Raw genomic sequence first — 26,672 nt, 5'->3', positions numbered from 1 at the left:
CACTGGTCTTGAGTTGGATGTTGCATCTTCCATAGCTTATCACTCATGTAAAAATTCAAGCTTAGCTCTATCGATTGTTGCATGTGACTGTCTAAGAATGTTACCAGCTTGTTTTGAATTGACATTCAAGTAAAATGACCAAAGAAACAAATCAATTGGCAAGCTTTGGCAATGCAGTCATGGTAGTGAGGGAACATATTGGAATCTTGATGAATATTTCAGTACTCTGGTACAAGAGAAGAAACATTTCTGTTATTGGGCCTAATCCAAAGCTCACAATCTAACAAAAAATCCAAAGCCCACAAATTTTCAAGAGATGGAGAGATAAACTATCACTATAAATGCCTCCCTTATCCCCAGGAATGTCCAAACCCTCTCTCAATCCAAAAACCCTCACGTCCTCCTAGCTCTCAAGCCAATCTCTGACCATGGCACAAACCCTAACACGTGCCGCCAGCTCCGCCGTCACGCGCTACCGTACTATCTCCGTGCTCAGCCCCAAACGCCTCCTCTCCACCACCTCCATCACCCACCCTACTCCCATCCCTTCTCTCCTTTTCTCCCGTCGCCCTCTTACCCCTCTTTCCCACGCCGTCCGAGCTCTCCCTCTCGTCCCCACGCGCTTCACCGCCATCCGATGCCGCGTCAACCGCTCTGGAAACTCCTACTCCCCGCTGAACTCGGGGTCGAACTTCAGTGACCGGCCACCTACCGAGATGGCCCCGCTTTTTCCGGGGTGTGATTATCAGCATTGGCTTATTGTTATGGATAAGCCCGGTGGGGAAGGAGCAACTAAGCAGCAAATGATTGATTGTTATATTGAAACCCTTGCTAAAGTCGTTGGCAGGTATTTTTATATTGATTTTTTGGTGTATTTTTGGGTGTTTGGGTCCTGAGAAAGTGTGGGAAAATGGGAGGAAAATTATGGGTAAAGGTTGGAAAGGAAGATAATATCTTGGGTTTTTAAGTTGGTTATTTTTCTGGGGTGCGGTTTTGTTTTCTTAAACATTATTATTTAGTTGGATTGGGTATGTAAATATATTTTATTTCTGTATTTGATGTTCTTTGGTGTTGCTTAGACTATTTTGACATAGCTGTTTTTTAAGATTATCGTGTTTGAGTTATTTGTTAATATCCTGTGTTAGCAAGGAAGAAGCCATTAAGAGGATCTACAACGTTTCCTGTGAGAGGTACCTTGCATTCGGCTGTGAGATTGATGAGGAGACCTCACAAAAGCTAGAAGGTCTTGTTTTTAATTTTCCTTCAGTTGGTGGATTGATTGTTCTTTCTTTTCTTTTCCTGATGGAAGTTTATGTTCTCTAATACATAAATTTGTTCATTTTGTGTTAACAGGATTGCCTGGTGTTCTCTTTGTGCTTCCGGATTCTTATGTTGACCCTGAATACAAGGACTATGGGGGTAAGCCTTTCTGGCTTAAGTAGTTTTGTGAAAACTTTGCTAGTATTTTCATAAAATACTGATTACCTGAGGACATGTGCATCCATTTTGACATTTGCTCTTCACTTATCTTTCCTTCTTATGTTATATGACAATGTCTATCGATCTTATAGGTATATAAGCTTTGCCACCTGCTTAAGTGCAGTCTCATGCTGGCTTTTCTTCTTATTCTGGTTATGCAATTGCATTTGTATACTTTCTCTTGCTTGTTTTTGTAGTTTCTTAAGATCTGTAATTGCCTATCGGTAGACATCAAAGATAAATTGTGCATGGGATTGTTCTATATGTTGAATTGACCTCAGCAAGATACTTAGCATGCTAAATATTTAGCAAGAGTGTTATAGGGAATGCCTGGTTCCATATTATAGAGAACATGCTAGTCCATCTTGGCAAAGCTAGAAAGCCTTATACGCAATGTTTAGTTTTGAATGCTAATGGACTTATATCAAATTTCTCTCTTACGGCTTTGGGCTTCTTATTGTAGTAGGAGCTCAGATCAGTGGGGAGGAGACATTAGTATATGGCTTGCACCAAAAAAAGTTGGCCAAGTTATTGTTTGCAGTATCTTACTTGGGCATTTAGTCCATCTTGGCAAAGCTAAAACGTCTTTTACACAATGTTTAGTTTTGAATGCTAATGGACTTACATCAAACGTCTCTCTCACACTTTGTGCTTCTTGTTCCACTAGGAGCTCAAATCAGTGGGGAGGAGACATTAGTATATGGTTTGCACCAATAAAAGTGGGTCAAGTTCTTGTTTGGAGTATTTTACTTTGGCATTGAGTCCATCTTGGCAAAGCTAAAACGTCTTTTAGGCAATGTTTAGTTTTGAATGCTAACGGACTTACATCAAATGTCTATCTCACAGCTTTGTGCTTCTTCTTCTACGAGGAGCTCAGATCAGTGGGGAGGAGACATTAGTATATGGTTTGCACCAATAAAAGTGGGCCAAGTTCTTGCTTGGAGTGTTTTACTTAGGCATGTAGTCCATCTTGGCGAAGCTAAAACATCTTATAGGCAATGTTTCGTTTTGAATGCTAATGGACTTACATGAAATGCCTCTTTCATGGCATGCTACATGGAGCTCTATCAGTGGAAATGAAACATTTGAATGCTAATCTTCTGCATTTGTTATTGTCATGCTTCATGTTTCATATTTTGGTTCATTTCAGTTATTGAGTTTCTGTTGCAGCATTTTAAAAAAAGAATGTGCTGATTTCCTTGTGAGAGTTTCCTGCTTTTTTTCTTCTCATCGAATTGATTAATGACTAATGACTACGGATGGTATGGGATGTTGCAGCTGAATTGTTTGTTAATGGTGAGATTGTTCAAAGACCACCTGAAAGACAAAGGAGGGTGGAACCACAGCCCCAGAGAGCCCAAGACAGGCCAAGGTACAATGACAGGACTCGTTACGTGCGCCGCAGAGAGAACATGCGGTGAAACAGTTGATTTGAAAGAAGGATTTTGTATAGAAATGTTAGAAGTGGTTAACTTTTGTGATGTGTTGCTGGACATATGGAAGTCTTATGATAAAGAATATATCGGCATTTGTAGCAGTTATTTTACTGAATTAAGATGTTCTGTGCAAGAGTTCTGGACTTTATTATTGTTGCTGTGTGAAGTCATGCTCAGTGTAGAACTCAAGTTCTTTATTTCCTTTATGTTTTCCCCCAATGTTTGGCAAAGGTAGCCCGTAATAGTCTTGAAATCTTGATATATCTCTCTTATCATAAATGGTTTGATACTCTTGTTAAGAAAGATGACAACAAAAAGGTAAAAGAAAAAAGATATCTTATTTCTTTTAAATGAATTGTAAATTTTTGTCATTTCAATATGAACAATATATTAATACTAAAAAATGGATAAAATTAAATTTACAATATGAATATGATAGTTTTAATTTTTACAATTTTTTTTTCTTTGTAAATGAGTTCACCTTTGCCTACAATCCAACCCACAAAAGCAATATGATTCCCTCATCAAACTTTCCCTTGCGACAATGCAATTGAATTTTCATAAAAATGCAAACAAAGGAAAACAATTTACAGCAAATTTAGATTAAACAAAATTACCACAGCACAAAAGAATAAGGATAAAAAAAAAAAAGGACAAAAAGAGTTTTCCGTTCCTCCCATTTTTTACGGATAACTATATTAATTGTTAGTTTCTAGGTTTTCGACCGGGGGAAAGGTCAGCTCTACCACCCTACTCGTCTTGTCTCAGCCTCTACCCACCTCTGTTTCTAGCCCAACTCCTCCCTTTCTCAAGGTACAACCTTTTACTTTTCGTTCTTTCTCTATTTTCTATCTGGTCTCTGCACAATTTTGTTTTTTGAAAGGATGGAACTTTGGGAGAAAGTTTTCAATTTTATTTTTCTTGCTTCATTTCTCTCTTCTGGGTCTTTATCATAATTTCATTTCTGTATTAGAACAAAACTTTATAGAGTCGAATTACTGGGTTTTTTTTGTTGTATTATTTTATGTGTTCAAGAAAATGGTTACTTGGGTCTTCAAAGTTAAAAAAAGCTCGGGAGTTTTTTTTTCTCTCTTTGCTGTAAAACTTTGTATGGGTTGTTTAGTAATTGTTGTACCAATGAGAATGCTATGAAAAGTCTCAACTTCTTTAGAAACAGAGATTGTGATTTCCTCAGAATTCTATATAAACAAGGGGTTCTTATTTTATTTTATGGTGCGGTGAACGGAGAAATTTTGAATGCTTTTATCAGATTTTGGCATTGAAGCTGTGTTATGCTATTCATCTGGGTATAGGGCTGAATGCTTTGTGTCCTTTTGGTAGATTGACAAATAAGAAGTATAGTTAGAATACTTGGCAAGATGGGCAGATGGAGTCGGCGTAAAGAAAAACATGAAAAAGGGGGTGAGCTCCCACAACATGATTCCCATGAAGGAACTTCTGCCCGGACAAGGCCTTTCAGCTATGATGAGATTATGTTTAAGAGGAATAATAGAAAGCTTAATGAAAATGCTGAAAGTGTCAAAGAAGGAAATACAGAAGTAGGGAAGATAGCAAAGGTTAGTGTAATCCAGAATGATTCTAATGTTAACAATTCTGAAGGAGGCCACAGACATGGTAAAGATTTTTCTCCTGGTGATGGAAAGCGTTTACCAGAGGAATTGGAGAAGAGAAATTCCCACAAGAAAGGAGAGAATGCATCTAGGAGAAAAGATAGCCTGTCTAACCAGAAAAATAGGGAGAATCATGCGTCAGAAAAAAAATTGAAGTCTGAAGTGACAAAAGATATAGGTGTTAAGGATGAAGGCAAATATGAGAAACAAATCCATGTGAAGAGAACAAATGAGCGACCAGCTGGTGGTTTTGAAACTATAGATGCTAAGAAGCATTCAAGAGATTTAGTGGAGAGGGATAGACATGCAGGCAGAATGGAGGGAAAATATGAGAGAGATGGCAAGAGAAAATATCAAACTAGAGATGATGAAGAAAATAGAGAAAGGAGTACTGCAAAAAAACATGATATGCAGAAGGGGCATCCTTCAGAAACTATTGAGAGAAGGGAGAGGAAAGAATCATCGAGATCCTATTATGAGGAATCACACCATAAAAGGAGGCGGTCATATAGTCGAGAGCGTGAGCACAGGCATAGAAGATCTATTTCACTCTCTCCACAGGCACACAAGCGTGCATCACACCATGTGTCAAAGCATGAACCGTTCTCACATGGCCTAAAAGAGAGGTCTGGAAGACAGAATTTTGATGACAGGAGCAGAATGACAAGTAATGGTTCAAGTGGTCACCATAGGCGACATGGTGGCTCCACAAGTGGTCTTGGTGGCTACTCTCCAAGGAAGAGAAAGACTGAAGCTGCTGTTAGGACGCCCTCCCCAGTTCATCGTTCGACAGAGAAGAGAACAGCTAAGTGGGATCTTGTGCCTGCAGAACCAGAAAAGATTGTTTCTGGTTCACTTTCTTCCAATTTACAGGCATCAAGCCAAACAGTTTCCTTAAATATGCATGCAGTAGTCAGTGCTGTTCCTAGTGTTTCAACTACAGGGAAGCCTCATGTTGTGTCTTTGACAAGCTCTTTATCATGGAAGCATAATGTCTCCGTCGACTCAGTTCAGTTAACAGAAGCTACCAGGCCTATGAGAAGGCTTTATGTAGAAAATGTGCCTGCTTCAGCCTCTGAGAAAGCTATTATGGAATCCTTGAATAATTTTTTGCTTTCGTCTGGCATTAATCATATTCCAGGAGCCCAACCATGTATTAGCTGCATTGTAAGTCTCTGATTTATTGTTGAATGGTGTACATTTTACGTTTGTTATACATATGAATGCAACATAGGAAGATGTTATGCCTTACAAATCTTAACTGCAGATACACAAAGGAAAGGGCCAAGCTCTTGTTGAATTCCTTACACCAGAGGATGCTTCTGCAGCTCTTTCTTTTGATGGCAGTATCTTCTCTGGTTCCATTCTCAAAATTCGACGCCCTAAAGACTTTGTAGAAGTGGTAGTACAAATTAAAACTCTATTTATTTAATTATCAATCTTTGTGGACATTTTTTTTTCGGGATTAATCAGTTTTATAACTTTCTTTTTTGTTTATATCTGATTTATTTGTGAACTATCTTTGGAAATCTCTTTTGTGGAATTGATGATATTGTTAACATGGAAAGTATTTGGCTCAAAAACCAAAAAGTATATTCTTATTAAACTGAGGTTAGATGACTAGACATTTGTTAAGTAATCTGTTTTTGTAATTATTGTTGTTGATATATTGACTGATTGAGAATGCTATCTGAATGCACTAATTTAGTTGTGAGCAATTTAATGTATTTATTATTTGGAACAGTACTTAGATCGTATTGATTAGAAGTTTGCAATGTTTTCAATTCTTTTGTTTTTCTTCTGCAGAAGTAATTATGATTTTCTTTTTCTTACAGTTAAGTGTGAAAATCCTTAAAATGCACCTTAATTTGATTGGTTTTTACAATGATTTTACTTGGCTTTAGTTTTACCCTCTTTATATCCATAAACTAGACACTTTGCATTATAGAACACTGTTACAATGGAAGGGTATTAACTTCATTATATTATTCCATTACGAGGAGCTGAGAGTTAAGAGGCCAGCTACAACTAGCACAATATTTTGGAGATTGTACATGGTCTTGTTACCTATCCATTTCTGCTCATTTGCCTATATTCTTTTTAAACTGATGAAGTGAGATCAAAACAGTTTCATTTTCAATGTTTCTGTACATCAGGGTGCTTGTTTGCAATTCAGAATTTTGTTGCACTTTCAAATCATCAATAAGTCTGGATGATTTTTATCTGCTTTGCCTGCATTTATCTTGTCATAGATAGAATCATTTTAATTCAATTAGTGCTTTCTGTTCAGCCAAAAAAAGCTAGCACGTTTCTACTGCTTTGCTCTGTCTGAGGTATATTGTGGTTACCATCGTAGCAGGTTTTCAGACAGTTGCTATTTTCATGCAGACTGGTGAACTGGAGAAGTCGGAAGCAGTTACTAAAGTCAGTGATTTTGTGAAGGATTCACATCACAAGGTATGCATTAATAGTTGAAGCCTCCACTATTCTTGGCAGTAAAATGACTTGTATTGTATTACTATTGAAGTACCACAAGTATTTGTCTAATTCATTTTTATCTTTATTTATAGCTGTCTTGCTGCTTTTTTTTTGGGTGTTATGTTACCACCCTGCACCTCTTGTTGATGGCATTTAACTTACTGCTAATTCTGGTTTTTGTGGGAATCTTTATGTATTATTTCTTTTTCTTGTGAGCTTGGTGCAGATCTTCATTGGTGGGATTTCAAAGGCTATTTCATGTGAGATGGTAATATGATTTTAAAATTCTCAATTCTGCCCAGAAATTAGATTTAGAGCTCTTGTGTTCCTTCTTCATCTTTCTCCTCCCTACTAATTTTCCTTTTCTCTTCTGGTCCTTTATCTCTTTCTCATTTTCATAATATCTAGTTTAGCACTCATTTAAACTGACTAGGATTTGTATGCTATTTTCAGCTTGTGGAGATTGCTAATGCCTTTGGTCCTTTGAAGGCATATCACTTTGAGATCAACGAGGATCTTGGTGACCAATATGCTATTCTGGAGGTAACATGAAATGTATTCACTTCTATTAAATGCTTGTTTTTGTGAAAATAAGTATCAAACCGGTGTAGCTGTTCTCCCTACTCTTTTTCTTATTTACTTCTGTTCTTTCCTTGTGCATATTTTCAATTCTTTTCTTGTACGCGTATAAACAAATCTGCTCTTCTTAATTTGAATATCTGTTAACTTAATACATCAGTATGTAGACGAATCTGTTACTCTCAAAGCCTGTGCTGGTCTGAACGGAATGAAGTTGGGAGGGCAAGTAATCACTGCAGTTCAGGCTGTTCCCAATGGCTCATCCTTGGTACTACTTTAGCACTGTTGTCTTTTTTTTTAAAAAAAAAAGCTTCAAAGCTGTAATTTTTTCTCATTAGCCTTAATGTTATGTGGAGATTTGTACTAACTAGAAGAAACATGTCCTAGGGAAATGGCGGAGACCGACAATCCTTTGTTATCCCTCAGCATGCAAGGCCACTTCTTCAGAAGCCGACTCAAGTCCTTAAGCTTAAAAGTCTGGTAAAGTAGATAACTTAGATGCATGTGTAGCTATGTTGGTAGCAATCTCGTGTTTTGAACTCTGAAGAGGTGTGCTGGACAAGTTTATTTCTGGTCCACTCACTAATGTTTTATCTGAAAGGAAAATATGTTCCTTGTCATAATCCTTGTCCTTGTTTTTGTGGCTTAGTTCCCAGAAGACTTTTCATCACTATCTGAAGCAGAGGCAGAAGAAGTACTAGAAGATGTACGGTTAGAGTGTGCTAGGTCTGATGAAACACGCCCCTACTTATTGTTATCTCTTTCTCATGATCATACTTCTTTATTGGGTTGATCTGAAATATATATGTTGAACCATCAATCCTGCAGGTTTGGTACTATTAAATCTGTTAATATTGTCAAGCATGCCAACGCTATCATTGCCACTGGAGATAAGAAAATAGATGATAATACAAGGGAAACTGGGGCCAGGCGGAACCTAGAAAATGATGAAATAAATGTTCAAACAGAGACAATGGAAGAAGTTACTGATGGAAACTCTGGAGGAACTGCTCAGGTAAAATTTCCAAGTGATGCTCATGAGGAAAAGGCAGGCGACAGCATTAATGATGAGAAACCTCTGTGCAAACTTGTGGACAATGAGTCATGTCGACAAGGTGAGTTTGAAGGTGATATCAATAAGGAAGACATAAACCGTGAGAGCTTGGATACTGAGCCATGTCAGCCTGGGGGGCTTGACAGCAACATTGCTGCTGGAGCTCAGGTTGATACTGAATTGGCTGTTGAAGATCTGGCCTCGGAGACTGTAGCCATGACAGTGTCTCAAGAGGTTCCTAAGCTGATGAATGCCTCAAAAGAGGAATCAGATTATTATTCTGACAGGAATGCTGACAATATTAAAAGTGTAGCCATCAATGTTGACGAGATATTAGCAGCTAATGAGTCAAATCTGGAGGAAGTCAATGGAAAGTTACCAGAAGGATGTCCCAATGCTGAGGTGGCTATCGAAGATCCTGCATCTAAGAGTGTGCCAATTTCAATTTCTCAAGAGATCCCTAGGATGCCGAGAACAGAGGAACAAGACTCTCAATTTGACAAGGTTGCTGATAATGTTCAAATTGAAGTCATCAATGTGGAAAAGAAATTGGTGCCCAAAGAAGATCTGGAGCTGAAGGAAGTTGATGGCAAGTTACCAGAAGCTGTTGATGGTTCTGCCGGTGGTGTGAAAATAGAATCAGATACTATTGAGCAGGCTGAAAATAAGGAGAACAATTTGCAACAGATTTTTGAGCCTGGCTGTGTGTTTGTTGAGTATAGGAGAATAGAAGCATCATGCATGGCTGCTCACTGTATACATGGACGGTTATTTGATGACCGGATTGTGACAGTGGAGTACATTGATCCAGACCTTTATCGGTTGAAATTTCCAAAATGAATTGGATCATTGCAATTGGAGATACAATTGCTTCACATGACCTTTAAAACTCCATGCGTCCTTATTTTTGTAGTATGTTCATCAGCATCATCATGCTACATTGGAATTTTGCATATCATTACGGTAGGCCGTGGCCATATGACACTAGAGAATCTTACTTTGACTAGCTTGGCTTAGAATTTTTTTCAGAGGTAGATTGGCTTCAATTAGTCCGAACTCTTTCGTGCTTGTCTGTGTGGGAAAGGACCCTTTGTATTTAAGGCACCGGAAAGAAGAGGAGATAGATCTATCCGACCAGCTTCATGGTGGTTACTGCATGTATCAACTTTCTGTGGAGCCAAAACTTCTCCATGTACTTTTATTTGACATTATCATTGTAAAAGTAGATATACTACTGATACTTGGACGTTTGTTTATTAAACAGTAGCACCTTTATAGTCTGGTAAGGATGGGGCTTCTGAGTTTTTATTCCTTTCATCACCATTAATACAGGGTTCATCCATGATATCTTTGATCACATTGCAGATTATATTGTTAGACATCACACTTCCGATCAATGGAAATTGGCAATCCTGGTTTATTCTTGCTGATTGGCTTAAATGTATTCAAATATTAGATATGTCAAATAGATTTGAAGTGTCATTGAATCAAAATTTAATTATAATAATTTTGTATATACAATAATAATATCAGATTCGAATATAATTATTTCATATAAATCAATTTTATGTTTCTGTTTTTAGTATTTTGATCCATAAAATTGGAAAAAATAAAAAATATTTCATCTTTTTTGGAAAGATATATTTTTATTTTTGGATCTAAAGAAGGTTACCATGACCTAGGCTTGGTGTGCTTGGGTTGTTACTCGTGTCTAAAGGCCACAGCCCAAATAACAGAAAGAAAACAAAAATCATTATCCAGACACTCTTTTCTTTTTCCTTCACAAAAACAAGACAGATATACAGAAAAGCTGAAACACGGACAAAGCAACAATGGCAACGTTGGCTACTTTGGGAAGTTCTTCTGTTCTTCGGTTTCAAAAACCAGAGCCTCCAAAGACAAGGCCATCTTCACAACTCCTAGGCTTTGTTACTTCCCAACTCAGTGGAGTCAAAATCTCCTACAACATCCCTGACTTGGCACCTATAAAACCCATATCCGCACCTTTCACTCCTGCTCTCCGGCCTGTTGCTCGTAAATCCTCTGCCTCTTTGCTTTTTACTCAGAATTTTTGTTTATATTATTTCAGTTTTATGATTAAATTTCTGGGTTGGTTTCAATTTTGCACTTTGTTTTTAGTTCCATTATGTGAAATTTCATTGTTGATTGAAAGTTATCAATTTTGTTATGCAAGTGGGTGTTTTTAGGAGATGGGTAGTGAAATTTTCAAAAAAGAATATCTGGGTTTGTGGACTTGGATGCAATGTTTAAATGAAAATGTGAACTTCATTACACATAGCATGGTAATTCCAAGTTGGAATCGGTGATAGATTAGAGTTTGTGAGAGTTGGATGCATTTGTTTCTGTGTAAGTTGTTTAATGTATTGTTTTCGGATAAATTTTGAGTAGGGGAACTTTGCTTTTCTTGTTATATTTGGTTTGAAGAGCAGGTAGAATTGAGTGCTGGTGACTGGTAAAGTGTTACAGACCTAAAGGGAAATTTATGGCTATGTAGTGTAGAATGTTGATCATGACTTTCTCTGTGGAATTTAGTACTAATTGAAGATGAAAATGTGATGGCTATTTCATTTGGTATTTAGTGTTGAGAATGTAGCCTTTTCTGTGAGATGGTGAGTGTTCATTAAAAGAAAGAGGGGGGGGGGGGGGGGGGGGGGGGGAGGGGGGGGGGGGAGGGGGGGGTTAAGTTAGTGGTGAGTTAACATATGGCCATCCTCAAGCATTATTATGTTGATTTTGATTAGTTCCATTTAATTGATTGGTAGAAAGTGAAAAGTGATTCATAGCTTGATCAATCTTTTCAGGCAGAGTATGCCCTTTCACTGGAAAGAAAGCAAACAAAGCTAACAAAGTCTCTTTCTCGAACCACAAGACAAAGAAATTGCAGTTTGTCAACCTCCAATACAAGAAGGTTTGGTGGGAAGCTGGTAAGCGCTATGTAAAATTGCGTTTGTCGACAAAGGCATTGAAGACCATTGAGAAGAACGGACTGGATGCTGTTGCTAAGAAGGCTGGGATAGATCTTCGCAAGGAATGATAATGACCAAATTTTTAGATTCCAGTGGTAGTTGGAGAATTATCTTCAAGAAAACAAAAAAATTGTTGATAAAGCACTGGCTAATTTCTATTCTTTTCACTTTATTCTCATTTCCTCTTCTATGTAATTTTTTCAAGCCTGATAAGTTGAATCCTTTTGTTCAAATGCAAAAATCATGATTGTGACCAGTAGATGTCTTTGTGAGAAGAAGGCAGAAGTTAGTTTAGTTGAGAAGATAATTTGATCCTTCTGGCTTCCGCTTGCATCTTGCAGTGGATTGGATACTAAAAGTGCTCAATTACCATGTGCATCAAAGAGGAATCTGTGTTTTTTTTCTTCATTGCTTGAAGGCTGAGGCATATATTACAGATTCAGACATAACTAAGCTGAGAAGGTTATGCTTGGTTGAACATTGAGACTTGAGATAATGGCTTATGAATAGATACGATTTCATAGTTGAAATTCCAGTTGCAAAAATCTATATCCTTTGATGCATGATTACAACTAGATAGGCAGTTAAGCCAATTGAGAAATGCCATCAACTTCCAACAGGAACCGTGCAGGCCAACTCATCTTTGTAATTAACCAACTATAAAGGGACAATTTTTTTTATCTTTCCCTTGTCAAGTAATCAGTGATGTGAAAAAGGTTGATTTTTATACTAGAACTAATTTAAACCATGCTTTGATACCTTCCCTAATAGTTTTAACTATGTCAGTATGTAAAACATATACTTGGTATGTGTTTCCCCAAATATAACTACAACTTATGTATCAAAACAACCTGCATTGATCATGAATGGATACGTAAATGTTAAATCACAAAAATATGCCATTTTCCCTTCTTTTTTTGAACTTTTTCCAACTCTATGCTAGATAACCTAAGATGTACAAAATCACGTCCAATATCTAATTTACATACAACAATTCAGACAAGGCTAACAGTGAAAAAAAATATGGCGTTAAAGCTGTTTATCTAAAGGGTTCAATTGGTGCAGATTCTTCAAGAAGGGCAGCAGCCTCAAAGCATTCAGCAGCCTCTAGGGCTGACGCACTAGCATCAGCCTTGTAGAGCAACCCCAGATTGTACCAGGCAGCAGGGTTTGTTCTGTCAAGTCGAACTGCATCGGTCAGAAAGCTTCTGACTATGGGCATTGATTGGCCACCAAGCTGTCTGAGGATGCAGGCAGTAGATATTAAGCTTGGAACATGTGTGGGTTCAACATCTAATGCCTTCCTGTATGATCTCAGAGCTTCTTGGTGGAACCCCTTAGCTTCATTAAGTAGACCTAATAAAATCACCAAGTTTTAGACATCATAAGGTGGACTGGTATGTCTGAAAATGAATTCACAGGAGAAACCAAAGTTTACACTAATACAAGATGAAGAGATAAGACTTAAATAATTCCAAGCAATTTTGTCTTCCCAATTTTTCTGTGAAGAAGAGCTCTTAACATGCTTTAAGAACAAATTGAACCCATTAGATTCATCAAGTCCATAAAGAAGCAAGAGTTTTAAGAACAAAAACTGCCAGCAAAATGATCAAGAACCAGATTCACCAATAAGAGATACCTGTAGAATACCATCTAGAAGCGGAAAAAGGACTGATAGCTTTAGATTTTGACAGACAGACCTCAGCATCCCTCCATTGTGACAAGCTGGTGTACACGTTAGCTAGATCATGCCATGTTTCCATTTCCAAGCTTCTATCCCACTTTCCCTTGGTCTGTGTGGAATAAAAGAGCAATTTATCCAAGAATCATTTAACGGACTTCTGGATCTATGAGTTACATGCTAGTGAATTTCTCTCTCTCTCTCTCTCTCAATATGATGAAAGCTTTCCATGGTTACACAAAACACATGGATGATGTGGTTAATATCATTTGCTACACCAGTGTGCATGAGGATCAGAACCTATAACACATTCTCGTTCCTATTGAATCGTAGTTATCATATCAAAAAGTACTCTGTTTTATGCTACAATCCATTCAACACAAACGGAACCCCTTGCAGATTTTAAGTTGCTCAGATTAACATGCAACTTTCTCACACTCACACCAAAAACAAGCATAAGGTTTCAAATCTTTTTTACTTTACTTAGTCTGATGTTTTGCATGGCTCTAGATTTCAGGAGGACCTATGGCACAGTAAGCCACTTGTTTGTTTCAGAACTGACATGCTGGAATGAAAAAGGTGAAAGATGCTCAATAATCTCTTTACCACTTGATTGGTGATAGTACTAACCAATAGACACTTAAGGTTACTATAAAAATTGATGAGAAACTAATGTACTTATCTCAAAGTGTAGAGTTGTTCTATCAGTTGCAGAGGAAAGTCAAATTATTGATTTTTCACTTCCAAAAAACTTCAACCAGATTCAAGTTTATCCTTATTGGCAAAATTCAACTTCAAAAGAATAAACTTGACCGAATGGTATGTGCAACCTACCTTTAGAAGTTTCTTCCCAGCACCTGAGCTTTTATACTGAACTTGGAGAACAGCAAGAAGATGAGTGTATGTCTCAACTGCATTTTTTAACTGGTTCTGTGCAATCTGAAGTTTAGCTTTGGTTCTCAACAGTTCTCCTTGGTCCCACTTCCCACTTTGGTCAAGAGCAGCATTAATTACTGTCTCTGCATCGACGAACTGTTTTTGAGCAGACAATATCCGAGCCAAAAGGACATATCCTTTAACACTAGACCCTGCTTCAAGTTTCAACAGCTGCTTTGCATAATAAAGTGCAACATCCAACTTCCTCTGCTCAGCATTTTCTAGACAAAGATGGAATACAATGTAGGGATCCCTTTCTGTCATCATCTTTTCTGCAGTTTCCAGCACCTCAATTGTTTCAGACTGCTTCAAAATCCTCTCAGAATCAGAAGAAACCAACCTAGATTGAGATGACAATAAAACTCCCAGTAAGCAGTTAGCTTTGCTCACCATCTGCCCACATCTCCCGTTCAATCCAGAAAGTGCTTTGCGTGCCCAACTTATCCCTTCTTCAATACAACTCATATTCTCCCCACAAATTTTTGAGGCTAGCAACAATTCCAGAATGCAGTCTGGATTGTCTCTGCTATTCAAAAGATTCCGCAAAAGATTCAATGCAACTATGTCTTCGCCTTCCCCATAGTAGCAGAGAGCCAAAGTAGAATATCTTTCTTTTCTGTTCATGATCTCTGGATGCAACTCTTCAACCTGATGAGCTATGGCTCTTAGTTCCCCTGAAACAGATAGAGCAAAAGCAAGATGATCCAAGATTGATGGATCCCATCCAATCCTTTTGAGAAAAAATTTTCTCAGCAGAACTAGTAATAAAAGAATAGCCTCTTCTATGTTGTTTCTTGGCACAAAGGAACCTTCCATCTGCGAACGGAGGTTTGGAGGGCTTGCATCGGCACCACTGTATAAAAGCAACACTGCAAATTCCTTTTCTAGTTTTGATTTGGTTCCCATATCAAGATTCCAGTAGTAGAGGAGAGCCCGCCGGTACGACAAGATAGCTTCTTGGGGATCCCCTGCAAGTTTCCACAGCTCAGGAAGCAATTCAACAGCTTTGTTAAGAATTTCCTGTAATTTACAATCTGTAGAATAGTTGTCGGAAAGGCCCTCTGGCAATGCAGATTCAACATTGTCCAAAATAACTTTGCATGATTGAGCAGCTTCTGTAAAAATATCAGGAAAAAACATATAAAAAGATGACTATGCAGTGATTCTTTTAGCTTCAACATGTGAAAAGAAGTTAAAGGGCATACCTCCAAACCTTCCAAGATGCTGCAATGATTTTGCCTTCAGAAATATAGCTTCAAGAAGTAAGCTAACAGCATGCATAGACATGGCTGGAGCAGCATCACTTTGAGAGCGGCGCCGATTTTGTTCACATCTTCTAGCAAGGGAGACTTTCATCTTGGAAGTCACAGCAGCAACATCTATTCCTTCAAATACATGGAGTGCCGCTTCTATATTTCCTTTTTGATACTCAAGCCTTCCTAACAATGCCCTTGCTTCCTATAAATTAAAATAATCTCTTAGCTAAATCTAAGCACTGCAAATTAGTATGCAATGGATATTGCCTGATAGTTACCCATTCTCCCATATCATTGTGAAGGAATTCCTTTAAATGTCAAAGATTGAGAGAGTGTAAAAGGAAAGAGAACTAAAAGCAAGAAGACAGGAAAGGTGAAAGCCAACAAAGAAGCGAAATTTAGATGTAACCAACCTCGTAGTTTAGATAACCACTCTCCCGAAGAGATGACTCTGCTTCTTCAATATTGCTATTGTCAACCTTTGTTTCCGCCATCTCACCAGGTCTAGACGAGTAACCACTCACTGAATAGTCCCGAGTCGCTAGGGACTCAGAAGAAGCAATAGTATCATCAACTCTTATCTGCTGTCCTGACCAGATGCACTTCATCATCTTCTGAAACCTCTCTCGAACACTGAATCCTCGCTTATTTATCCAATCCTTAATTGCCATACCGTTTTGTTACACTTGAAATCCTTCAACAATAGCATCAACATAACCAACCATCCAAAATTAGGAGCATTCCAAGAACATAAACATATCATAAAATGTAAGCATTAGCACCTCTGATTTGTTATCAGCTTGTGAATACAAATTAAACCGTCCAGTAAACTCAGGAGCCAGAAATGCTCAATCATCTACCCTAAAAGGAAAGCAAAATTATCCTTTGCATGCAAAAGAAACATAGATGAAACTCTTGATAAGAGATTTAAACCAAATTTTAACAATTTTCTAAATACTAGAAGCACTTGAGCTCTAAAATTATGAACCCAGAATCCCAAGTCAAAATCATATGTTGCAACAAGAAAAACCCACCTATTTTCCTGCAACCCAGGTTGAGAAAACCATCATAACCACCCAGTTACTGGGCTTAAACAGCCAAATTTCTCATCGAAGATAAAAGAGTGCAGCAAAATAACAAAAAAACCCAGAAAATTCAACTGAAACATGATGATTCATAGCAATCCACACCACAAAAAAAAAAAAAGAATTAGAATACCGTGATTTGAAAGGTACAGTTGGAGGTAAAATACAAGTGAAGATAATCACCCATTACATCATCATACAAAAGAAAAAAAAAAAAGACCAAATGGGGTTAAAAAAAGCTAAAAAAAAGTACCTTTTCATAGCCAAAAAATATTGACTGAGCCCACCAGACACCCACATCACCGTGCATCTCCACAATTCACCCAAACAACGAAAGTGTCCTTAATTTTTCACTCGCACAGCAAGAATCCAAAGCAAAGTCTATCAACCTTTTTCCCTCTCCTGTTTACCTTAGTCTTGAACTTTTATGTTATTTTTCAAGTTTTGGAGTTTCTTATAGCGAAGGCATGAGTGTAATAAATTATGAAATCTAACATTGTACCAGCTGGTTCTTGCCTTAAAGATGTGACGGAAAAGGGGGGTTTTCATTGCTGAGAGTAATAATGAATGTACCATTCAAGAATTCCTTTTTAAATTAAAATATAGAAAAGTCGGTTTCTTGAAACGGATGTCCCTGGCCCAGTTTGAAATCTTCTGCTCATCTTTGTCAGTTGCTGGCTCCATAGTCCATGCAGGCTCTCTCTCTCTCCAGCTCACTGCCAATTCTCTTTTCTTTTGAAACATAAATAAACCGTGTCTTTGGTATGACAGAGTTTAGCTTATTACCTGAAAAAACAAATTACCAAGGCAAAACTTGTTATGGATGTTGTTCTGTTGCTTTGGTTTCAATCCAAGTTCCAACCATTGCTTTTGCAGAAGATATAGAGTAAGACAAAAGTCAAATCTAGTGTAGCATTCTTTTTTGTAGTTTACTCAGTAGTGAAGAACGTGTTCCCAGCAAATGATATGGTAAGCTCCAACCTGGCTGCAGCTTACTCTCTTTAGTCTTCGGATTAGGTTTGAGACCATCAAAATTCAAAAGTGGTCCAAACTCCCTTCCACCTCAAGCTTCTCTTTGCCCAAGAAAAGAAGAAAAGAAAGACACTTCCTTTATGCCTTTCCCCTTCAACTCAAACCCCATAAGGAACAAGTGTATATATATACTTTTGGCTGTTTTTGGCATGAACCCAGATTCTGCTGGATAACACTTTGGGATTTTTCTTTTCCATGTTATTGATCAGAACTACAGAATGGAGAAAAATTGAGGCAAGAAGTGGTAAATGTGATGAGTCAGATGCTACATTCCAGCACAAGAGAAGTGTATATCACCTGTATGCCTGCAACTGCTAGCAGAGGCTACCTTTCTGGATTGTAGATTGTGTAATCTATTTGCAAAACAGCTGACTTCCACAATTGCAAAGAGCTAAACAGGATTCAAAGTTTATGACTCAGAATGAAGGGTTTGGAGCAAAAATGTCTAACTACAAATTTTCTAATATCAATATTGAAACCTAGTTATAAGGCTAAACCAAGATTTACTGTGTGGATTAACATGATATTATGTCACATCATATATATTGAACCATGCCTTAAGAGCCTTTTTTTTCCATCATTAATTAAAAAAAATGGTACTATTTTTTTGTTTATGGCTTTCCTCCTCACCCACAAATCATGCATGTGCTAGCTGACAGCTCAAAGCTGTGACAATACTTCCAATTAATTCCAACATTGGTTATGTGATAAAAGTGCAGGTTATAATTTGGCTTCTGCCAAATTTAATGATTACTGTCGACTAACAACCATTCAAAGCCCATACTTGTCTGCAGAAAGGCAACTACCATTAATTGTTACTTTTGCTATTGGTTTTGACCATTATTGTCTTTTTCTCATCTGGCTTGCATTGCAAATGTAAGAGCAAAGTGTAAGCAATCTATTAGATTATAGCAATTCATTGATTTGTTAAATATGATTGGTTTACAAATTACATTACCGTTTCTGATAATAAAAAGGTAATGGCTGAAAGAAGAGAGATGATGCATTAGTCATTGAATTAAAGGTTCAGAAATATTGTTGATATTTTAATGCTTTTGATTTTCATTTTTACAACAATTCGTTAACCTGACTGATCAGAAAAGCTTTGTCCTATATATGTATTGTAGAGGGGAGAAAAGAAGTAAGGAGGGACATAACAAAAGGAGGGTACATGGGATTTGGAAAAGAGATTATTAATTTATTATTGCTATTATTTATATTGTAGTATTTCAACTAAACCGTTCACTTGATTGTACAAGAAAAATGACAACATTCAATCAAACACGCGTTCATATTGGACTAATAAGAGCAATTTGATCCATGCATGCATGCATGCATCGTGGAGCTTAGCTTTAGTGGTGTCCACCTCCGCCACCTCCAAAACCACCGCCACCTCCAAATCCACCACCTCCACCTGCACCTCCACCTCCACCTCCACCAAAACCACCACCACCACCAAAACCGCCACCACTTCCACCTCCAACTCCACCACCTTTGCCAAATCCACCTCCTGCACCACCTCCAGCACCACCACCAGCACCGCCACCGAATCCACCACCGTTTCCAATCCCACCTCCAATGCCACCACCTTTACCAAAACCACCACCACCACCTTTTCCTATCCCACCACCAATTCCGCCACCCTTTCCAATTCCACCACCAATGCCTCCCCCTTTACCAATCCCACCACCAATTCCGCCACCCTTTCCAATTCCACCACCAATGCCTCCCCCTTTACCAATCCCACCACCAATTCCTCCTCCCTTACCAATACCACCACCAATGCCTCCCCCTTTGCCACCACCTCCGCCGCCGCCCTTTCCAATGCCACCTCCAAACCCACCACCCTTGCCAATTCCACCACCACCGCCACCACCCTTTCCAATGCCACCTCCAAACCCACCGCCCTTGCCAATTCCACCACCACCGCCTCCACCCTTACCAATCCCACCACCCAATCCACCACCTTTTCCTATTCCACCACCACCGCCTCCACCCTTGCCAATCCCACCACCACCTCCACCACCTTTTTCTATTCCACCACCACCGCCTCCACCCTTACCAATCCCACCACCAAATCCTCCTCCTTTCCCACCTCCACCACCAATTCCACCACCGACACCTACACCTCCGCCGCCACCCAGACCACCTCCACCTCCAAACCCACCACCACCTCCACCTCCAAACCCACCACCACCTCCTCCACCAAAACCACCACCTCCACCAGCTCCACCACCAAAACCAGACCCACCTCCGGCACCAAAGCCACCTCCCTTTTGGCTACTTAGGAACTTCTCTTCCTCGTTCTCTTTCGTACTCACTACATTTCTAGCAACCACATTTACTACAAACACATTAAGGCAGAGCAAAGATAACAGAATAACTCTTTTCGTAAACCTTACCATTTTGTTGGAGTGATGTGCTTCGTTCAATGAGAGCTAAGCTCAACTCAAGTGCTATTTATAAGGCCAAATTGGATTGCATTAAATAATCTCAACAACTAACCGTTCGCGGCATTTAATTCCCAAACAATCCTAGCTACAATTATCAAATTATATGCGATATTTTGGGTAATTTTGTTTTGATTCTATATGCGAAAATATGGGTTACAGTTGCTTTATCTGATCTTATCTGACACCAATTGGCAGCCAGCTCACATGGTTAGGTTTTAAATTGCTCATGTAAGATCAACCTTCATCTTACATACTAAACCCTAAATTCATTTCAACGACAATTACTAGATAGTGTTTATGCCAGGCATGGCATGGCTAGCATCACTGAATTTTTTTACTTTTGTTCCCATGCTTACCCCATCAGACCGACCTTCAACGTACAAGAGTCCCTTTTTCTTCATCAGATAAGCAAGGGAGACTTGAATAAGTAGAGGGAGTAGGGAGTTCATTTAATAGGTACTGTGTTTAGCAAAATGGCAAGGATAGTTTGAAAATTAGCTTAGTTCGTTTTTCCCATTAACTAGATAATATATTTATGCAGATTGATATATTATGATGAGACGACCACAATGTCAGATTTTCTGCTATTCCCATTAAAGAGCAGAGGAAAAAGAGGAAGCAGTGCAGACCTATGGCTCCGTGACATGTATCATATCCATGCCTTAATGCCTGCCTCATCTTGACTGTAAATAAAAGGGCTACCTAGTAAGAATCACCGGCCGTTGGCCGTCTAATCTTTGAGTAGAGTCTAATCATTATTAATTGCTGGTATTGGAGGGAAATATGATTATAAATCTTCAACAGATGAAGATCCAACAGCTGCAATATCTGGAAGTTTATTCCCAATACCATAATTTTAATCATTGCATATGAAATTTACTTTCAATTATCATTGTTTAGGTCCCTAATTAGGTGGTTATAATTAATAAATTCTCAACCTCTATCTCTCAACTATCCAAGGTTAATACTATCATATTTCCTCGAGGGAGACATTAATAATTAATTTACTTCATATTACAAGACCTTACATCAGTTTCCCTTTTAGTTAATATTCGTACTTTTCAAGTGTCCTATACTTCAAGTACATATATATATATATATATATACATATCACGAGATATTCGTGTTCATAATTAAAGAAAGTCTTAGGCTCTCAGCTGAATCTGAAAGCTTCTATGTTTAAAGGAAAACTAGCCGATGATGGAGCATTGACCTATGTTTCAAGTTGTGTGCAGCGAACAACTAGTCACATTATATCTATGAATGCGATGACCCTTTTGATCAAAATCAGAAATATTATACAAATCACCGAGTCCAACAATAAGGTATGGTGGCAGCTTATTCCATGCCGGTCCATCAACAGCTAGCAACCTATGGATGTATTCAACCATACACACAGAAAAGGAAAAAATAAAAAAAAGCTTTTCAACCTTGGAAAACAAAAACACGTTAAATTCTCTTTGGAAAAAAAAAAATCATGAGTATAGACTTTGACAGTACATAGCCATATATTGATTAACCTTCTGGTCTAGATTCAATGGGAAAAAAATTGCATGCAGTGTACACATGGGGGTCCAAGCTCAACCAACTCTTGAAAAGAAAGAAAGTGAAAATGATGGTACTAATCTTTAATTTTCAGAAAGATTTCAAAGCCAAGTACTTAGTTGTTCAATATGTACGCACCATCCATGTGCTTGGTAGATAGAGAATTTATTGCATGTCAAAAGGGAAGAAAATTAAGAAGATTTCTTTGGGGTACATGACCCTGATATCTGATCGGTTTCTTCAAAGGAAAAAGATATGGAGGTAAATGATTGGTATCTGAAACTTCTTTCTTTACATGTAATATTGGAAACATGCCATGTTCCCTCTTGGGGATTATTTGATATTTTTTCAACTTTGTGTCCCAAGGCCATCACCGACAGATAAATGCGAAGGGTTTTTGTCAAAAGAGCTGGTGGATCAACTATCCCATTAATTGATATTTAATAAAAAGATAATGATATTTGCCATATTGTCTCATTTGTTTCATTCAATTGCTTCATTTTACATAACTTTATATGAGTGAACTGTGATTATGTGAATGATAGGCTCACAAAGAAACTTTTTCATATGAATTGTTGAACCGATTTATTAAAGAAGCTATGATACGAAGACTTTAGATATATGCAAAAAATTGAAACAACCTGGATGGTTGATGAACTGGTTTATCCATGGATGACTTTGCACAAGGAAAGTATATATCGGGGGGCATTTGATTAGTTGTATGAGGAGGATAGACCATGTTAATGGATAAACATTTTTCTCATTTTTATTAACAGTACTACCTATTATTTTAATGTTAACTTCATTTCACTATCTCTCCGGCCATTTGCCTATGACGTTTAACTACTTTGAATGCCCCCACTTGACTACAAGCCCATGCTCCAAAGTCCAAAGTCCTCTCCCTTGCGTCGGCATTGGTTTGATGCCTATGGCTTTTCACACTCAACCGGCTCAATTAGGTTTGGATCTGTTGAGAGTGTTATCTGCTTGTAGTGGTGAGGAATCATTTAATTAAGTATATGTCTCGCTCCCTCTCTCCCTTGCCTCTTCCTTTGAGTAAAGGGGTCACGTATCGGTTATTGACTTTCAGCAAAATAACTTTGGGCAAAGAAGCCCACAAATCGCCATACCCGAAACTAGGTACTTTCATTGGACTATAGAGTTTAGATCCAAGCCTTATGGAAATGACCTTTCCATGGAGACTGGGTTGAGCCTGCCTCATCTTTCATGGTCAAGCAATTTCAGCCTATGGTGTGCGCGGCCTGGTGGCTTTCCTTTCATGGAGACTGGGTTGAGCCTGCCTCATCTTTCATGGCTTCATCAAGCTCAACAAACTATCACCAGGACTACAATGTGCACGAGTGGACAAGAGGGTTAAAGGGTAAGAAAATCTGAATTTAAAAGAGAACAGCTTGGTAGTATAATTTCATATTACACGTATTTCTCTAGAATAGTTGGAAGCAGACAATTGCTGCGTTCTTCTTACTTAACTCATGCACCTTGTCCTCTTTTCCTTCTTTTGCTTTTCTCCCCCAAATTGCTTGTTTTTGGAAATGGGTTCGAAGGCCACTACCTTACTTGGTTGACTAATAAAATAAATAGTCCAAAAAGCAAAAGACATGAACGTGGAATTGGTGGCAAAGAGCATAAAAACTCCACCAGGATTAATACTAGCTAGTATTTATTTCGCTATGTTGATAGTGCCTTGAACTTTTCAGGACCTTTCCATGTTACCCATCAACAGATTCCAGGTGTTCGCTTCTTCTCTCCCCCAACAAAGAACAACACCATTCAGAATCAATCAAAGAACTTTGACCCAATTATAAAAAATCGAATAGCTTTGAGGGAGAAAAAAATTGGGCAATCAATGGTTATTGTAACTCTCTTTGAACCATCATGGTAAAAGACATTTCATTCTTATTGGTTATGGAGCAGCATAATTGGTTCCACAAGGGTTTTGTGCCCAAAGTCAACCCTCTATACGTATCGTGGGGGACTGGATATGTCTAATCTTGGCAACTGATGTTGATTGCCTAACCATTCTTTGTGTATCGTCTTCACATATTCTATCCATTAGAGGAGAGAGAGCACTTGAATTGAATAAGACAATTGAGATTAACCTAACTGTACATAACTTTTGTGGGTTGATAGTCATTGGGCATCCCTTTTTCGATCACGATGGATACCCAACAAAAAATTACGAGTTGCATATTAAATTCAAACTCTAAAATAACCCTAAATTAAAGATATAAATCGACAATCGATAATTTTTAATTTTACGATAATATATTTTATTGATATTGATGATAATCACATACACAATTTGAAATATATTAATTTTAAAATGTCACTCTGAAGATTTCTTTTTGAAAATCAATCCTCCTTAATTCTGGAATCAACAAAGTTTTTATATATAATTTTGAGTTATATAATCAAACCTAGAGGTCCCATTGTCATATTTGCTTTTTTGATTTCTCCACAAAGGAAAGAATTGCCTAAATTGCTAAAAAGTTTTCCTAATCAATGCCCACAAAGGAAATTAATTTAATATTGCTAATGATATAGAAATAATGATGCTCAATATCCCAAATATCAAATCATGTTAATTATAAATTAAATAGTAAAAGAAAGGGGTTGGACTTAGTATATACTGCACGTGGGTTATGAATGAGAAAAATGTTGCATATATTGGTCTTGTTGGAGAATTTATCCTTTTAGACATAGTGCATGTTTGGCTTAGTTTTTTTTCAGCTTATCTACCTCTTAAAAGCAAAAGTCAGGTCAAACATTATTTTATGAAAAGCTCTTAAAAAAAAGTAATTTTTTTTAAGAACAAAATTTTTAAAAAAATAGCTTAAAAAAAACCTCCAAATAGGAGTTTTTTTTTTTCTCTTCTTTTAAAAATATAAAAGAATTTTTATTTTTGTTCCAAAAATATCCTCATTTATTAAAAATAATTAAAATATTACCCTTTCAAAAAAAAAAAGAAATACCTTCTATGATAATTTTAACAAAAATTATAACTTATAAAAAAAACTTATAAAAAGAAATTTACCAAACAACTTTAGCTTAATTTTAAAAGTTATTATTTTTTATAAGAGCTTCATAATAGCTTTTAAGTTAGAAAAAAACTAGGCCAAACAAGCTCATAAGGAATCTTTTTTATAAAATGGCTAATTTGTTTTAAATTATGCCCCTTGTTTAATATTTTGATGGAAAAAAAGCAAATAGGTATTATTCCCGATATATTAATTTGTGAAATAATATACAAAATAATTTTAATATATAGACATAAAAAATTTAAGATAGTTATTAATAAAGTGATCATCGAATCTAGTAGTGACCAAAATAATTCGTCATTTTTCTAAGAATACCAACCCCTATACGTCCATAAATTGAGTAGGGTGACTCTCATCTCATCGTACTTAAGAATTTAGTTCAATTAAGAGATATTATTAATAGTTTACTTGTTTGTTTTTAAAATGTAAATGTGAATTTTAATTATTTATATTTGATTTAATCAGATATTATCCCATTCCATGAGTTGGGTTTTAAGGTTTAAATCAATTCTCTATCTTTCTTTTTTTTTTTCCCTCAAATTAATTATATTTTCTTTTCCTTCTTTTATTGGTACCGATAATTGGAATTTTTATGTCATATTATAAGAATAAATAATTAAAAATAAATTAAAAATTATGTATTTAAGAAGTTGAATAATTAATATAATGTTTTTTATATTATTTGTTTTATTGAAATTTATTATACGAATTAATGTCATTTAACTCGTAATATCACGGATCCCACATTAATAAAAGATAAGTAGATCTTAGGTGTATAAGGATAAGTCTTCTAGCACCTATCTAACATACCTTTTGGATTGAAACATAGATTTCATAATTTATAGATTTACTTAAACTTTGATTCGTGATATATGGTATCAAAACAAACTTGAATCTTTAACTTTATGAGAGATATAAGAGTCGAGATAAATATGAATTAGTACGAGAGTCATTCTCCTTTACGAGTATGCAACAAGTGTATAATTGAAAAAGATAAAATATTATAATATTACATCAATAAGAGATGAAGTGAATTTTGAATATATATACATGAACTTTCTATCATCTATAGGATATATTTTGTAAATTGAAACGTGACTCATAATTTATAAATTTACCTATATTTTATTTTTAAAATTTAAAATTGTACGCTGTCTGAGGACCAAATTTAACCAACTTTAAATATTGATATAAATTATACAAAAAGTGGGAGTAGGGCTACAAGAGAATCCTACTCAAAGGGAGAAATCGTGCGACGGCGGTTCGAAAAAGTTAACACGTCGAATCCGGTAAGTTGATGACAGGTGTAAGGCTGAGATTTTAACAGATGTAAGCTGCGGAAGGCGTCGAAAAAGACGGGTGATCGTGATTTTGTGCGTCAGCAGTTACCCAGCACCGTCCCAGGATTCTCTCAAATGAATAATTACCCAATTGCTTCATTCCATGTAATGACCATTTTCTCCACCCTTTTGTTTCGTTTTTACAAATTCACTCGAGTTTGAGAATTCTATTTTGCAACATAATTTAATAACTCCCAAGTTTTCTTGACTTTCACATTTAGCTTAGAGTATGAAAAATTGGAATGGGAACCCAAAAAAATATATTTATATATATATATAAACTTAATAAATCAAAATATGATTTTATCCGAAATTATCTTATTAAATCTTAAAATAATTGAATTCAAGTTTTTATCCATTTAACAAATATATTTGCAAGATTTATTTCTTTTCCGATTTTCAAATATTTTGTCAAATCTTTCGATATATTTTTGTTATTAAATATATGTATGGGAAGTTAAACATAATTAGCGAGAGGAATGATACCTTGATTGTCTCATATCCAAAATGAATTAAGACATAAGTTATCTTCACCATTTTCACTTCACATATTTGCATACTTACAAAGTTGGTAACACTTAATAGGCTATACACATAGGGACAAATTAAGAAAATGTTCTTACGTGTTACGTAACCGATAA

The 26,672-nt window shown here is 36.9% G+C and overlaps 5 protein-coding genes across 11 annotated transcripts; 3 read left to right on the top strand and 2 right to left on the bottom strand.

Annotated features, from left to right (window-relative positions):
- The first annotated feature begins 356 nt into the window (after positions 1 to 356).
- Positions 357 to 3,134, top strand: LOC18603269 (multiple organellar RNA editing factor 2, chloroplastic-like). The gene is made up of 4 exons (XM_007035142.3): positions 357 to 847; positions 1,146 to 1,243; positions 1,354 to 1,419; positions 2,758 to 3,134. The coding sequence occupies exons 1-4, from the start codon at positions 429 to 431 to the stop codon at positions 2,898 to 2,900; spliced, it is 726 nt and encodes a 241-aa protein (XP_007035204.3). The 5' UTR covers positions 357 to 428; the 3' UTR covers positions 2,901 to 3,134.
- A 450-nt stretch (positions 3,135 to 3,584) lies between these two features.
- On the top strand, positions 3,585 to 10,014 carry LOC18603268 (RNA-binding (RRM/RBD/RNP motifs) family protein). 4 transcript variants are annotated; one of them, XM_007035141.3, is made up of 10 exons: positions 3,585 to 3,728; positions 4,257 to 5,713; positions 5,814 to 5,948; positions 6,935 to 7,003; positions 7,251 to 7,292; positions 7,478 to 7,567; positions 7,764 to 7,871; positions 7,991 to 8,083; positions 8,253 to 8,329; positions 8,432 to 10,014. In XM_007035141.3, the coding sequence occupies exons 2-10, from the start codon at positions 4,295 to 4,297 to the stop codon at positions 9,495 to 9,497; spliced, it is 3,099 nt and encodes a 1,032-aa protein (XP_007035203.3). In that variant the 5' UTR covers positions 3,585 to 3,728; positions 4,257 to 4,294; the 3' UTR covers positions 9,498 to 10,014. The 4 variants fall into 4 exon arrangements, with proteins under 4 accessions (XP_007035203.3, XP_017975044.2, XP_017975045.2 ...); XM_018119555.2 differs by having other exon boundaries at positions 3,592 to 3,728; positions 4,186 to 5,713; XM_018119556.2 differs by having other exon boundaries at positions 3,611 to 3,728; positions 4,229 to 5,713.
- A 407-nt stretch (positions 10,015 to 10,421) lies between these two features.
- LOC18603267 (large ribosomal subunit protein bL28c-like) lies at positions 10,422 to 11,900 on the top strand. The gene is made up of 2 exons (XM_007035140.3): positions 10,422 to 10,691; positions 11,480 to 11,900. The coding sequence occupies exons 1-2, from the start codon at positions 10,490 to 10,492 to the stop codon at positions 11,710 to 11,712; spliced, it is 435 nt and encodes a 144-aa protein (XP_007035202.3). The 5' UTR covers positions 10,422 to 10,489; the 3' UTR covers positions 11,713 to 11,900.
- Positions 11,901 to 12,478: 578 nt separating this feature from the next.
- LOC18603266 (protein NPGR2-like) lies at positions 12,479 to 17,100 on the bottom strand. 4 transcript variants are annotated; one of them, XM_018120226.2, is made up of 7 exons: positions 16,552 to 16,708; positions 16,300 to 16,378; positions 15,931 to 16,211; positions 15,467 to 15,719; positions 14,160 to 15,376; positions 13,284 to 13,437; positions 12,479 to 13,000 (listed from the first exon to the last, which is right to left on the bottom strand). In XM_018120226.2, exons 3-7 carry the CDS (start codon positions 16,186 to 16,188, stop codon positions 12,684 to 12,686), a joined length of 2,199 nt encoding a protein of 732 aa, XP_017975715.2. In that variant the 5' UTR covers positions 16,189 to 16,211; positions 16,300 to 16,378; positions 16,552 to 16,708; the 3' UTR covers positions 12,479 to 12,683. The 4 variants fall into 4 exon arrangements, with proteins under 4 accessions (XP_017975715.2, XP_017975714.2, XP_017975713.2 ...); XM_018120225.2 differs by having other exon boundaries at positions 16,300 to 16,373; XM_018120224.2 differs by lacking the exons at positions 16,300 to 16,378; positions 16,552 to 16,708 and adding an exon at positions 16,856 to 17,100.
- A 1,625-nt stretch (positions 17,101 to 18,725) lies between these two features.
- On the bottom strand, positions 18,726 to 20,063 carry LOC18603265 (uncharacterized). Its single transcript, XM_088805260.1, has one exon. The coding sequence runs from the start codon at positions 20,037 to 20,039 to the stop codon at positions 18,987 to 18,989; it is 1,053 nt and encodes a 350-aa protein (XP_088661386.1). The 5' UTR covers positions 20,040 to 20,063; the 3' UTR covers positions 18,726 to 18,986.
- Positions 20,064 to 26,672: the final 6,609 nt, after the last annotated feature.

This window comes from Theobroma cacao, chromosome 4 (assembly GCF_053813885.1).
Source record: "Theobroma cacao isolate CCN51 chromosome 4, ASM5381388v1, whole genome shotgun sequence".
In the NCBI taxonomy this organism is placed as follows: domain Eukaryota; kingdom Viridiplantae; phylum Streptophyta; class Magnoliopsida; order Malvales; family Malvaceae; genus Theobroma; species Theobroma cacao.
This window is presented reverse-complemented; position numbering and strand designations above follow the sequence as displayed.